We start from the raw sequence: 14,215 nt of genomic DNA, 5'->3' as shown, positions 1-14,215 counted from the left end.
CATTTAGAATACTGTGTACAGTTCTGGTCGCCACATTACCAAAAGGATGTGGACGTTTTGGAGAGGGTGCAGAGAAGGTTTATGAGGATGTTGCCTGGTATGGAAGGTGCTAGCTATGAAGAGAGGTTGAGTAGGTTAGATTTGTTTTCATTAGAAAAAAGGAGATTGAGGGGGGACCTGATTGAGGTTTACAAAATCATGAAGGTTATAGACAAGGTGGATAGAAACAACCTTTTTCCCAGGGTGAAGGATTCAATAACAAGAGGTCACGCTTTCAAGGTGAGAGATGGAAAATTTAAGGGGGATACACGCGGCAAGTACGTCACACAGAGAGTGATGGGCGTCTGGAACGTGTAGCCAGCAGAGGTGGTAGAGGCAGGCACGGTAGATTCATTTTCCAGCACCACTCTAATCTAAACTCATTTAAGATGCATCTGGACAGATGCATGAGTAGGTGGGGAGCAGAGGGATACAGATGCTTAGGAAGTGGGCGACAGGTTTAGACAGTAGATTTGAATCGGCTCAGGCTTGGAGAACCGAAGGGCCTGTTCCTGGGCTGTAAATTTTCTTTGTTTTTTTGTTCTTTGTTCTTTGTTCCTTGTTCTAAGTCATTATTTTATTCCTGATATACCTATAGAAAGCTTTAAGGTTTTTCTTGAACCTATCTGTCAACGACTTCTCATGTCCCCTCCTGCCTCTTCTAAGCTCTCTCTTTCGGTCTTTCCCAGTTAACTTGTAATTCTTAAGCATCCTAACTGAGCCTTCACGACTCATCCTAACATAAGCTTTCTTCTTCATCTTGACAAGAGATTCAACATCTTTAGTAAACCATGACTGCCTTGCTCGACAACTTCCTCCCTATCTAACAGGTACATACTTATCAAGGACATGCAGTAGATGTTCCTTGAATAAGCTCCACATTTCAATTGTGCCCATCCCCTGTAGTTTCCTTCCCCATCTTCTCCTTTAATTTTCCAATACTTGGAAAGTTAAAGTCCCCCATAACAATTACCCTGTTACTCTGGCTCCTATCCAGAATTATCTTTGCTATCCTTTCCTCTCTGGAACTATTCAGAGGCCTATAGAAACTCCCAATAGGGTGACCTCTCCTTTCTTGTTTCTAACATCAGCCCATACTATCCCAATAGATGAGTCATCAAATGTCCTTTCTGCTACCATAATAGTGTCCTTGACGAACAATGCCATACCTCCCCGTCATTTACAATCTTTTCTGTTCTTACTGAACAACCATTCCTGTCCCTGCTCTATCCATGTCTCCAAAATGGCCACAACATTGAAGTCCCAGGTACCAACACATGCTGCAAGTTCACCCACCTTATTCTGGATGCTCCTGGCATTGAAGTAGACACACTTCAAACCACCTTCCTACTTGCGGTGAACTCTTGTGACCTTGAAACCATATTTATGACCTAACTACTTTTAACCTCTTCGACACTGGAATTACAATTTAGGTTCCCATCCTCCTGCTGAATTAGTTTAAACCCTCCCAAATAGCATTAGGACATTTGCCTCCTAGGATATTGTTACCCCTCTGGTTCAAGTGTAGACCATCCTGTTTGTAGAGGTCCCACTTACCCCAGAATGAGCCCCAGTTATCAAAATAAAGCTGAAGCATTTGCAGCAGTCTTCAGTCAGAAGTACCAAGTGAATGATACATCTCAAACCCCTCCAGTGATCCCCAGGACCATAGGTATCATTCTTCAGCCCATTTGATTCACTCCTCTTGGTATCAAAAAATGGTTGGAGGCACTAGATATTGCAAAGGCTGTGGGCCTTTATAACATTCCAGCAATAATACTGAAAACTTGTGCTGCAGACCTTCCACAACCAAGCTCTTCCAGTACAGTTATAACATCCGACAATGTGGAAAATTATCCAAGTATGCCCTGTATGCAAAAAAGCAGGACAAATCCAACCTGACCAATTCCAAGCCCATTTGTCTGTTCCTGAACATCAGTAAAGTGATGGAAGATGCCATCAACAGTGCTATCAGGCAGCACCTGTCCAGCAATAGCCTGCTCCATGACACTTAGTTTTGGTTCCGCCAGGACCATTCGGCTCCTGACCTCATTACAAACTTGGTTCAAACATGGACCAAGCACTGAATTCCAGATGTTAGGTAAAAGTTATAGCCCTTAATATCAAGGCCACATTCCATTAAATGTGGCACTAAGAAGCCCTAGCAAAATGGGTATTAATGGGAATCAGGGGACAAACTGTCTGGTAATTGGAGTCATATCTGATATATAGTCATGTTTGTTGGGGGTCAATCATCGCCGCTTTAGGACATGTCTGCAGAAGTTCCTCAGGGTAATGTCCGAAGCCTAAACATCTTCAGCTGCTTCATCAATGACCTTCCCTCCATCATAATGTCAGATTGGGATGTTCATCAATGATTGCCGCACCATTCACTTTGCCTCCGACACTGAAGTAGTGCATGTTCAAATGCAGCATGATCTGGGTAATATCCACACTTCAGCTAACAAGTGGCAAGTAACGTCCATATCACACAAATTGCAAGCAATGATCATCTACAGTAAGGGAGAACATAACCACAGCCCTTTGACATTCAAATCAGTGCATCCCCACTATCAATATACCAGGATACCCTCTTGGCTGACACCACATTTGCAAATTTTCACTCCCTCCACTAGGGCTGGCTTAGTGGTTAGCACTGCTGCCTCACAGCACCAGGGACCCGGGTTCAAAATCAGTGCATCCCCACTATCAATATACCAGGATACCCTCTTGGCTGACACCACATTTGCAAATTTTCACTCCCTCCACTAGGGCGGCACGGTGGCTCAGTGGTTAGCACTGCTGCCTCACAGCACCAGGGACCCGGGTTCAATTCCTGCCTCGGGCAACTGTCTGTGTGGAGTTTGCACATCTCCCCGTATCTGCGTGGGTTTCGTCCGAGTGCTCTGGTTTCCTCCCACAGTCCAAAGATCTGTAGGTTAGGTGAATTGGCCATGCTAAATTGCCCATGGTGTTAGGTGCATTAGTCATGGGTAAAAGTAGGGGAATGGGTCTAGGTGGGTTGCTCTTCGGAGGGTCGGCGTAGACTTGTTGGGCCGAAGGGCCTGTTTCCACACTGTAGGAAATCTAATCGTCAACACTCGGTAGAAGCAACATGTAGTATCGGCAAAATGCTCTGCAGAAATTCACCAAATGTTCATAGATAGCACCTTCCAAACCCATGACCACTCCCATCGAAAAGGACAAAGGCAGCAGATAACATAGGAAGACCACTGCCTGCAAGTTCTCCTCCAAGCCACTCACTATGCTGACTTGGAAATATATCGCCGTTCCGTCCCTGTCACTGTGTTAGGATCCTGCAAATTCCCTCTCTTAAGTGCATTGTAGGTAAACACACTGCACAAAGAGTGCAGTGAAACACAACATTCTCAAGGGCAGCTAGGGACAGGGAATAAATGCTCAACCAAGGGCAGCTAGGGACAGGGAATAAATGCTCAACCAGCCACCAATACCCATGTTGCATGAATGAATAAAAAAAGTTACTTGTCAACTGTTCATAACTATATATCTGTAGTTAGAATCTTTTTATTTGTAATTAATACCAATTCTTGCTAAACACAGTAATCCATGCTTTCTGTCAACCTGGGATTGGGAAGCCAGGTTAATTGGGGAATTCTCCAAACAATTTGAAATAGAACATAGAACTTACAACATTATAGCACAATACAGGTCCTTCAGCACTCGATACTGCCCCAACTTGTGGAACTAATCTGAACTGAAAATGTGTTGCTGGAAAAGCGCAGCAGGCGAGGCAGCATCCAGGGAACAGGAGAATCGACGTTTCGGGCATAAGCCCTTCTTCAGGAATGAGAAAAAACTAATCTGAAGCCCATCTAACCAACACTATTCCATTTTCATCCATATGTTTAGCCAATGCCCTTAAAGGTGGTGAAAATTACTACTGTTGAAGGCAGTTCATTCCATGCTCCCATTACTCTGTGAGTAAAGAAACTACCTCTGCCATCTGTCCTATATCTATCACCTCTCAATTTAAAGCTATGTCCCCTTGTGCTAACCATCACCATCTGAGGAAAATACCACAAGGATCTGTTTTGGGACCACTGCTGTTTGTCATTTTTATAAATGACCTAGATGAGGGGGTAGAAGGATGGATAAGTAAATTTGCAGATGACACTAAAGTCGTTGGAGTTGTGAGTAGTGCTGGAGGATGTTGCAGATTACAAAGGGGCAGAGATAAGCTGTACAGCTGGGCTGAGAGATGGCAAATGGAGTTTAATGCGGGAAAGTGTGAGGTAATCCAGTTTGGAAGGACCAACAGGAATACAGATAACTGGGCTAATGATAAGATTCTTGGCAGTGCAGATGAGCAGAGAGATCTTGGTGTCCATGTACATAGATCCCTGAAAGTTGCCACCAGGTTCATAGGGTTGTTAAGAAAGCATAAGGTGTATTAGCTTTTATTGGTAGAGGGATTGAGTTTTGGAGCCACGAGGTCATGCTGCAGCTGTACAAAACTCTGGTGTGGCCGCATTTGGAGTATTGCCGCATTATAGGAAGAATGTGGTAGCTTTGGAAAGAGTTTATAGGAGATTTACTAGGATGTTGCCTGGTATGGAGGGAAGGTCCTGTGAGGAAAGGCTGAGGGACTTGGGGCTGTTTTCATTAGAGAGAAGAATGTTGAGAGGTGAATTAATTGAGACATACAAGATAATCAGAGGGTTAGATAGGGTGGACAGTGAGAGACTTTTTCCTTAGATGGTGATGTCTGGCACAAGGGGACATAGCTTTAAATTGACAGGTGATAGATGTCAGAGGTAGTTTCTTTAGTCAGACAGTAGGACAGGTATGGAACATGCTGCCTGTAACAATAGTAGGCTTGCCACCTATAAGGGTATTTAAATGGTCATTGGATAAACAGATAGAATAGTGTAGGATAGATGAGCTTCAGATTTGTTCCACAGGTCGACGCAACATTGAGGCCGAAGTGCCTGTACTGTGCTGTAATGTTGTATATTGTGTGTTCTATGTTCTGTAATCTTTTCCAACACAAGTAAGGTTCACTGGTCTATAATTATGAGGGTTGTCTCAACTCCCCTTCTTGAATAAGGGGGCAAGATTTGCTATCCTCCAGTCTTCTGGCACTATTCCTGTAGTCACACAAAAATCTAAGCAAAAGGCTCTGCAATCTCCTCCCTGGCTTCCCAGAGAATCCTAGGATAAATCCCATCCGGTCCAGGGGACTTATCTATTTTCACAGTTTCCAGAACTTTTAACACCTCCCCCTTGTGAACTTCAATCCTGCCTGTATCTCAGTACTCTCCTCGACAACATTGTCTTTTTCTAGTTTGAATACTGACACATAATATTTATTTCCCCACACTTCTCCTATCTCCTTTGACTCCATGCAAAACTTCTTAATGCTTTCCTTGATTGGCCCTAATCTTACCCTACTCAAAAGTGAGGACTGTAGATGCTGGAGATTAGAGATGAGTATGTAGTGCTGGAAAAGCACAGCAGGTCAGGCAGTATCTGAGGACCAGGAGAATCTGCCTTGGGACCCTCCAACCACACGGCATCAATATAGAATACACCAGTTTCCTCATTTCCCCTCCACCAACGTTATCCAAGTTCAAACCTTGCAGCTCAGCACCACCCTCATGAGCTATCCCACCTGTCCATCTTCCGTCCCACCTATCCGCTCCATCCCCCCTTCTGACCTATCCCCACCTCCATCCATCTATTATACTCTCAGCTACCTTCCCACTAGCCCCATCCCCCTCCCACTTATCTCTCCAACCCCTTGGCTCACAGCCTCATTCCTGTTGAAGGGCTTTTTTCCCAAAACATCCTTTTTCCTGCTCCTTGGATGCTGCTGTGCTTTTCCAGCACCACACTCTCGACCCTAATCTTATTCTAGTCATTCTTTTATTCCTGACATGCCTACCAAATGCTTTAGAGCTTTCCTTGATCCAAGCTGCCAAGAACTTCTTATGTCCCCTCCTGGCTCTTCCTATCTCTCTTGTTAGGTCCTTCCTGGCTAACTTGTATCACTCAAGCGCCTAACTGAGCCTTCACGTCTCATCCGAAACTAAGCCTTTGTCTCCCTCTTGACAAGAGATTCAACTTCTTTAGTGAACCATAACTCCCTCAATCGATCACTTCATTCCTGTCTGACAGATACACACTAATCAAAGACATGCAGTACTTGTTCCTTAAATAATCTCCACATTTCAATTGCGCCCATCCCCTGCAGTTTCCTTCCTAATCACATCATAATTGCAACTTGAACTTGAAATCTTGAACTTTTGTGATATCTCTGGGAAGAGTAGCATTTGATTTCTAATGCATTACTCCAGTGAAGTGTAGCGAAATGTTTGGTGAGACATTTAGTAAACACAGAAGTGGTGGCTTGGAGCCTATTGCTGGAACAAGTTATGGCAAAGAACTGTTGACCCAAACAGCCAGGATTTGGATCTTAGTTGCACAAGTCAGTTTTATACACTGTTGAAAGCTGCCATTTTGCCATTAGGACTATACTCGATCACCAACATCAATCAAGACCCTTTTAACCATCTGGATGAAACTGGCTCCAGCCCCTCAGCACATACACTGGCTTGGGACCAAATCTTCTGATCTGGGTCCAAAATCTCTATTTCTAACCCAGATCAGGGAAACCTGAATACCTTCCTGTGTTTTTTCTGGCCCAGTGCAGCAATCCTTACAGAACCTGCATCCTTATGGAGAACCTGCATAAAAGCCATTCAATAATAGTTGATATATATTAGGCGGCATGGTGGTTCAGTGGTTAGCACTGCTGCCTCACAGCACCAGGGTCCTGGGTTTGATTCCTGTCTCAGGCAACTGTCTGTGTGGTGTTTGCACATTCTCCCCCTGTCTGCATGGGTTTCCTCTGGGTGCTCTAATTTCCTCCAACAGTCCAAAGATCTGCAGTGAATTGGCCATGCTAAATTGCCCATTGTGTTAGGTGCATTAGTCAGAGAGAAATGGGTGGGTTACTGTTCAGAGGATCGGTGTAGACTTGTTGGGCCGAAGGACCTGGTTCCACACTGTAGGGAATCTAATCAAATCTAAGCAAAGTCATTCTGAAAGGCTAGAGAGGAAGAGAAAATGTATAAGGTAAATGAGCAAAAGAAATTGTGACAGGCAATTGTAAGGACAGCATGACAGCTGTATAGACTCTAGGATGGCAGCAAAGTCAGTGGGGTAGGGTGGGCCACATATCAAGGGAGTGATCAGAAGTCTTCAAACGTGGGTATGGGTTGAGTGTTTGTGGAGGATGAGTCAGAAAATTGATAACAGGGTCAGCGAGAGTGATGATGGCTTGGAGGGCTGAAGGGTCTGTTCCTGGGCTGTAAACTTTCTTTGTTCTTTGTTACAGAAACTTACTTCATAGAATTCCTACAGTGTGGAAGCAGGCCATTCAGCCCATTAAGTCCACACCGAGCCTCTGAATAGTATCCCACCCAGACCCACCTCATCTCTGTAACCCGGCATTTCCCATAGCTTCTCCACCTAGCCTGCACATCTTTGAGCAGTGGGAGGAAACCAGAGCACCTGGAGGAGACCCATGCAAACTCCACACAATCAGCTGAGGGTGGAATCGAACCTGGGTCCCTGGCGCTGTGAGACAGAAGTGCTAACCATTGAGTCACCATGCCACAAGTGCAGGTTTTAATTGTTTTCCTGAGCAACTATTCAGATAAGTAAGCTGGCACCCGTCTCAGAATGAGCTACCTTTTCAGATGATTCCAGATTGTGGATAATTGCCCAATGACAATTTAAACTTACCATAGCCATGGCATCAGCAGTTCTGCGGAGGCCCAATTAACATATATTAGGGTATAACTTGTGTTTGACCATCTAGAGAATGGAAGGCCCAGGCCATGGCATGTTAGACATTGTGTGAATTTAACATAGTGTTATGTATAGCACAGAAACAGACTTCTCCGTGCAAGTCGTCCATGGGGACCAGATATCCTCAACTGACCTAGTCCCCTTCACCAGGATTTGGCCCATGTTCCTCAAAGTCCTTCCCATTCATATATCTATCCAGATGCCTCTTAAATGCTGTAATTGTACCAGCCTCCATCACTTCCTCTGGTAGCTCATTCCATATACGCACCACCCTCTGTGTGAAAAAGTTGCCCCTTAGATCCCTCTTAAATATTTTCCCTCTCACCTTAAACCGGTGTCCTCTTGTTTTGGACTCCCCCTACCCTTGGAAAATGACCGTGGTTATTCACCCTGTCCATGCCTCTCATGATTTTATAAACCTCTGTATAGGTCACCACTCAGCTTTTGATACTCAGGGGAAAACAGCTCCAGCTTATTCAGCCCCTCCCTAGAGCTCAAACCCTCCAAACCTGGCAACATCCTTGTAAACCTTTTTTGAACTCTTTCAAGTTTAATAGCATTTTTCCTTTAACAGAGAGACCAGAATTGAATGCAACATTCAAAAAGTAGGAGAAAGTGAGGACTGCAGAGGCTGGAGATCAGAGGGGAGTGGTGCTGGAAAAACACAGTGGGTTAGACAACTTCCAAGGAGCAAGAGAATCGATGTTTCGGGGATAAGCCCTTCATCAGGAATGAGGACCTGATTCCTGATGAAGGGCTTGCACCCTGTTTACCTGCAACTGCACTTTCAAGGAACTATGCACCTGCACCCCTAGGTCCCTTTGTTCAGAAACTCTCCCTAAGGCCCTACCATTGACTATGTAAGTCCTGCCCTGATTTGCGTTACCATACCAAAATGCAACACCTCACATTTATCTAAACTAAAGTCCATCTGTTGCTCTTCTTGAGAACCTGGGATCAAAGTAAGGATGGATACAGTTGAAAGGATAATATAGTTTCATGGTGTCAAAGTAATGTTGTTCTCTATTTCGCAGGTATTCCACTTCCCATCATTATGGCCTGGTCAATCGTGAAACTATACTATGAAAATGAGCAGTAAGTTCTGTAAAATACTAGATGACATTCTGTTTAGGGATCCTCCATGTATCCTTATTACAAAGCCGTTTTTGTTTCAGATTTCCCGCATCGACAGTTCTTTATTTTACCTTGTCTACCTGTCATCCTCTAACTAGTACATGTTCCATGACAATACCTTCCAAATCATAGTCAACCTGCGACCAATGAGCATTTTTCTCTCATACAATCCAAGTCATTTTCCCTTTCACTTTGGCATTTCTTGTGAACTGTCCTGGTGAGAGTATGATAAAAAAAACTTCAACAAAATGTGTGTTTTTTTCCAACAATACTCAAATTCTGTCATACCAAATGACTAAATCAAGAGTCCCTCACTAGATTGGTTAGTGGCCAATTAGTGGTGTAAGAGTTAAAAGTGAGAACAGTAAGATCATGTCTGAAAGTGAACCTTAAAAAGTTTCAAAGAAAATTGCAATATGATGATATAGTTATATGATTACTGCTTAGAATGCTAACGGCCTAAAAAATCAGTTCCATCTGGTGTTATGGACCAGACCAGACCCCCTCAAAGTATTTTAAGATGGTAGCTTCGACCCAAGCTTTTTCTTATTTTAAAGGCAAATGTAACATGCTGAATTCCAGGAACAATTTAATGGTCAAATGACTCAACATGAAACAAAACACAATTTATTTAGTTAAACATCACACAACATCAGGTTATAGTCCAACAGGTTTATTTGGAAGCACTAGCTTTCGGAACGCTGCTCCTTCATCAAGTGGTTGTGGAGAATAGGATGTAAGACAGAATTTATAGCAAAAGTTTACAGTGTGATGTAACTGAAATTATATATTGAAAAAGACCTGGATTGTTTGTTATTTTTGTTTGTTATTAAAGACCTGGATTGGTTGATGCGTGATTTTTAACTTTGTAAACACCAGTCCAACACCAGCATCTCCAAATTATGACAGTTTATTAAACATGTAGTTAAAATGCAACAAAAGAAAGAAGTATTTAGAATAACTTAATTCTATTGAAAAACTTAACTGCATAATAGATACAAGAGCTATTACTAATTAACTGTTTGAATATAGTAATATCCCATAAACATGTCTCTTGGCAAAAAGGCAAATTCAGAAAAATTGATTTGTCTCACAGGTAACCCAGCAGCAGAGAGAAACCCCCAGCTTCTAGCTGTAACCAAGAGGGGGAAAAGATAACTTCTGCTTCTTCAAACTCCAGCAGCCTCTTGTGACTCCAACAGCAACTGCTTAAAGCTAAACGTAAAATCTAAAAAAAACCTCAAAACCCTAGTCTGTAAGAGCTCGCCACATCTATCCAGGCTGCTTTTATTGTTCCAACTTTTAAAAAAATACCATAAGGCATCACAAGCTGTTTACTTTATTGGCTTGCCAAGTAGATAGCTTGCCACCTATATCTTAAAACCCCGTTTTAAAGAAAAAAGGACAAAATAACCTTTTGAATCAATAGCATTGTCACACTGGTCATTATGGCATAGCCCTTCTTGCAAATTTTCAATGTGGAGGTATCAGTGTTGGACTGAGGTGGGCAAGGCACTCTACCTGACGAATGAGCAGCACGCCAAAAGCTTGTGGTTTCAAATAAACCTGTTGGACTGTAACTTGGTGTTGTGTGACTTCTAACCTTGCATATTCTCAACAGCTATTCCTAAAGTCATAGTTAAATTTTTACTGTACATCTTCCCCAAAGATTCTTTATAAGTATGCCTTTAACTTTGAACACTTAACCATAAAGATTTTAACTCTTTATTCCACTTCCCTCCTTTACCCTTACCCCACGTCCACCTTTATGCCCAGCCTGAGGCATTAATTTCCAATTGTGTTCTCAGCTCTCTTGGAGGATATGAATGACATTAGATTAGATTAGATTAGAATACTTACAGTATGGAAACAGGCCCTTCGGCCCAACAAGTCCACACCGACCCTCCGAACAGCAACCCACCCAGACCCAGTCCCCTACATCTAACACTATGGGCAATTTAGCATGGCCAATTCACCTAACCTGTACATTTTTGGACTGTGGGAGAAAACCAGAACACCCAGAGGAAACCCACACAGACATGGGGAAAATGTGCAAACTCGACATAGACAGTTGCCTGAGGGGGGAATTGAACCTGGGTCTCTGGCATTGTGAGGCAGCAGTGCTAACCACTGTGCCGATAAAAGCAAGGAGCAATCTGATAGATCCGTTTTACCACACAATGAAACATTCATGCTCTAGATTTTTCCCCAGGGGCTTTCTTTTCAAAATCTGTTTAGAAACTGCAATGCTGCGATGGCCGGAAATCGAACCCGGGTCAACTGCTTGGAAGGCAGCTATGCTCACCACTATACCACCATCACCCTGCTGATATATAAAAGATGTATTTGGGCACCCTCACTGTTGACCAGGAAGGTAAGCTCAGGACAGCTTCTCTGCAAACAAGAACATTTCTAGCACTCCATCAGAAAGTCAGAGTGTATCATTGTCAATAAAGAAATGGGCCTCTGGACCAGCATCCATAGGATCTTCAAACCTCAGAAACTGTCCATCCAGTGATACTTCAAAATCTGCAAACAACAAATAAAAAGCTATCCAGAAAAAATGATATGCTTAAGCACAAATTAGATTATGCCCCCAATACAAAATCCACAACACTAAAAGTCTGTAGGCTGGGTGGCAGATTGGATTACCTTGTCTTGTATGTCTAGACCTTTTTTTTTCAAAAGGTAGTTCTCTTTTGTAACTGAAAGCCAGATACAAAAGGATGTTTCTGTGCATTAGACTTGTATTAACTTAAACAAAGCTTTTCGTTCTGTCTCTGTGTTTATTTTTGGAATACAAGATCATCACTCATTAACTGCAGTGCAAGGTTTTCTCAGCACAGTGTGCTCTGAATAATCTTATGAAACAGGGACTTTTTCCTCCATGATGGTAGTGTCAATTACATGTGAATATTGGCACTTCCTGCACGGGGCTTTTGGAAATCTGTGTTTTGTTATTGCATGATTGTTGACATCTGGATCTGTGGTCTCTTTGAGATAGGTCTCTCTCATTTTTGTTTAAGTTTGATTGTTCAAGCTGATTTTGATGTTCAACTTTAAGCTCTGTGAATAAAAATTCTGCTTATCTAGACGTTCTATTGTTTTATCCTCTAGTAGTTGACTGAAAGAAAATCTTCAAGTATATGTCTGGCTTATATGATGGGCTTGCACAGCTGCCATTTATGCAGCTCAGTCACTTCTGAACATTAATTATTAGCATAATCTAATTTGTGCTGAAGCATATCATTTTCTCTGGGTAGCTTTTTATTAGCTGCTTGCAGATCTTGAACTATCACTTGATGGACTATTTTGAGGTTTGAAGATTTTATTTAAACTTGCCAGGTTAGTGTAGATATTTAATACTTTGCTGGCCACAGGTGAAGTGCCAAATGAATGGAGTATAGCTAACATGATTTCTTTGTTTAAGATAGGGATAGGCCAGGTAATTACAGAGCAGTTAGTCTGATGTTAGCGGTAGAAAAATTATTGGGAAAAGTTCTGAGGAGCAGGATTTATTCAACACTTGGAAAAGCAGGGATTGATTAGGGATAGTCAGCATGGATTTGTTAGAGGGAGAACTTCTCTGACTAACTCAATTGAATTTAGGTAACTAAATATATTGAGTGCAGTTGATGTGGTTTATATGGACTTCAGTAAGACCTTTGACAAAGTCCCACATTGATGGCTGGTCCAAAACGTAAGAGTCCATGGGATTCAAGCAACTTGATAAACTGGATCCAAAATTGGCTTACAGATGGTGGAGGGTCTTTTTTGCAATTGAAAGCCTGTGACCAATAGCGTGCCACATGATCAGTGCTGAGACCCTTACTGTTTCCTATGTACACTAACAACTTGGATGTGAATGTCGAAGGTATAATTACAAAGTTTGCAGATGACATGAAAAATTGGTGATGTTATTGATATTGAGGAGGATGATCTGATCAACTGATAAATTGGGCAGATCAATGGCAGGTAGAATGTAATCCTGATAACTGTGAGGTGATGGATTTTGGGGGCTCTAGTAAAGGAAGGACATCATAATGAATCGTAGGTCCCTAGAGAGTAGTGAGGAACAAAGGGACCTTTATGTACAAATCTATAAATCCACGACAGTGTCAGCACAAGTAAACAGGATGGTGAATGAAATAACTCTCAGAGGCTGGTATCCTGTCATTGTCACCCCTTATTGACATATAATCAGACACCAGAGTGTCATTATCACTGACGCTTACCCTTTTTATGTCAGTCAGAGCTCCCTATTAAACCAGATTCACAGCCCCAGCCAGGGAACTCATATTCTGAGGTTATTACAATTACTGCAGTGAAGAAGACACACAGGATGCTTGCCTTCATTAGCTGGAGCATAGAATATAGGAAACACAAAGTCTTGTTGTAACTTTATAGAGCTTCAGTTAGGCCACAGATGTGATACTTGTGCAGTACTGGTCAGCATACTGTCAGAAGCACTTGATTGTACTGGAGAGGGTGCAGAGGAGATTCGCCAGGATGTTGCTTGGAATAGAAAGTCACAGTCATAGGGAGACACTGGATAGGCTGTGTTTGTTGTTTTCCCTGGATCAAAGAAGGCTGAGGGAGGTTATCTGATGAGGTCTACAAACTTATGAGAGGCAGAGATAGGTTGGATCATGAGAATCCTTTTCCCAATGGCAGACATATCCAAGTCCAGAGGACACAAATTTAAAGTGAGGATAAAGTAGTTTAGAGGAGATCTGAGGAAAACTTGCTTGTCTCAATCTTGGGCGGGCATCTGAAAGAATAAATACATCAGTCCCTATGTTAAATTTAAAAGCAGTTTTCTTGCCATTAACCATAATGTCTGCATATCTAAATTTGTATCATACATCTGCAAAATCAGAGGATCTGACAGCATGCAGTAGGTATGCTACATTCCCCAGAAAGAATTTGATTTTCTCCCCAGCATTCACCAATCTAACTGATGCAGATTGCTGTGGTCTGTTTTCTCTTTTCTGTTGCCAATACAACTCCAAACCAGTCTGTCTCTTGGTTTCAAGACTACATTACTGGTGAGGACTAGCTTCTGCAAATGGTTCTCTTCAGCAGACTCTCTTTTCTCTCACATTTTCAGCAGGCAGACTGAGTACTTTTTTCCTACCTATCACTGAAAAGATTTGCTGTGATGTTTTACTCACTGTGATCAATT

At 42.5% G+C, this 14,215-nt stretch overlaps 1 protein-coding gene and 1 non-coding gene across 5 annotated transcripts in view; one reads left to right on the top strand and one right to left on the bottom strand.

Moving 5' to 3' along the window:
* Positions 1–14,215, top strand: part of LOC122540028 (corticotropin-releasing factor receptor 1-like) — a 345,294-nt gene that overhangs the window by 254,146 nt on the left and 76,933 nt on the right. For all 4 annotated transcript variants that reach the window (XM_043675338.1, XM_043675340.1, XM_043675337.1 and 1 more), the window contains one exon: positions 8,931–8,991. In XM_043675338.1, the coding sequence (XP_043531273.1) occupies positions 8,931–8,991 (61 nt within the window). The remainder of the gene's footprint in view (positions 1–8,930; positions 8,992–14,215) is intronic.
* On the bottom strand, positions 11,281–11,352 carry trnag-ucc. The gene has a single exon. It is a non-coding gene; the product is annotated as a tRNA-Gly (tRNA).

The sequence above is a fragment of the Chiloscyllium plagiosum genome, chromosome 33, assembly GCF_004010195.1.
Source record: "Chiloscyllium plagiosum isolate BGI_BamShark_2017 chromosome 33, ASM401019v2, whole genome shotgun sequence".
NCBI lineage: Eukaryota > Metazoa > Chordata > Chondrichthyes > Orectolobiformes > Hemiscylliidae > Chiloscyllium > Chiloscyllium plagiosum.
Note: the sequence above shows the minus strand (reverse complement) of the source record. Positions and strands in the feature narration are given on the sequence as shown.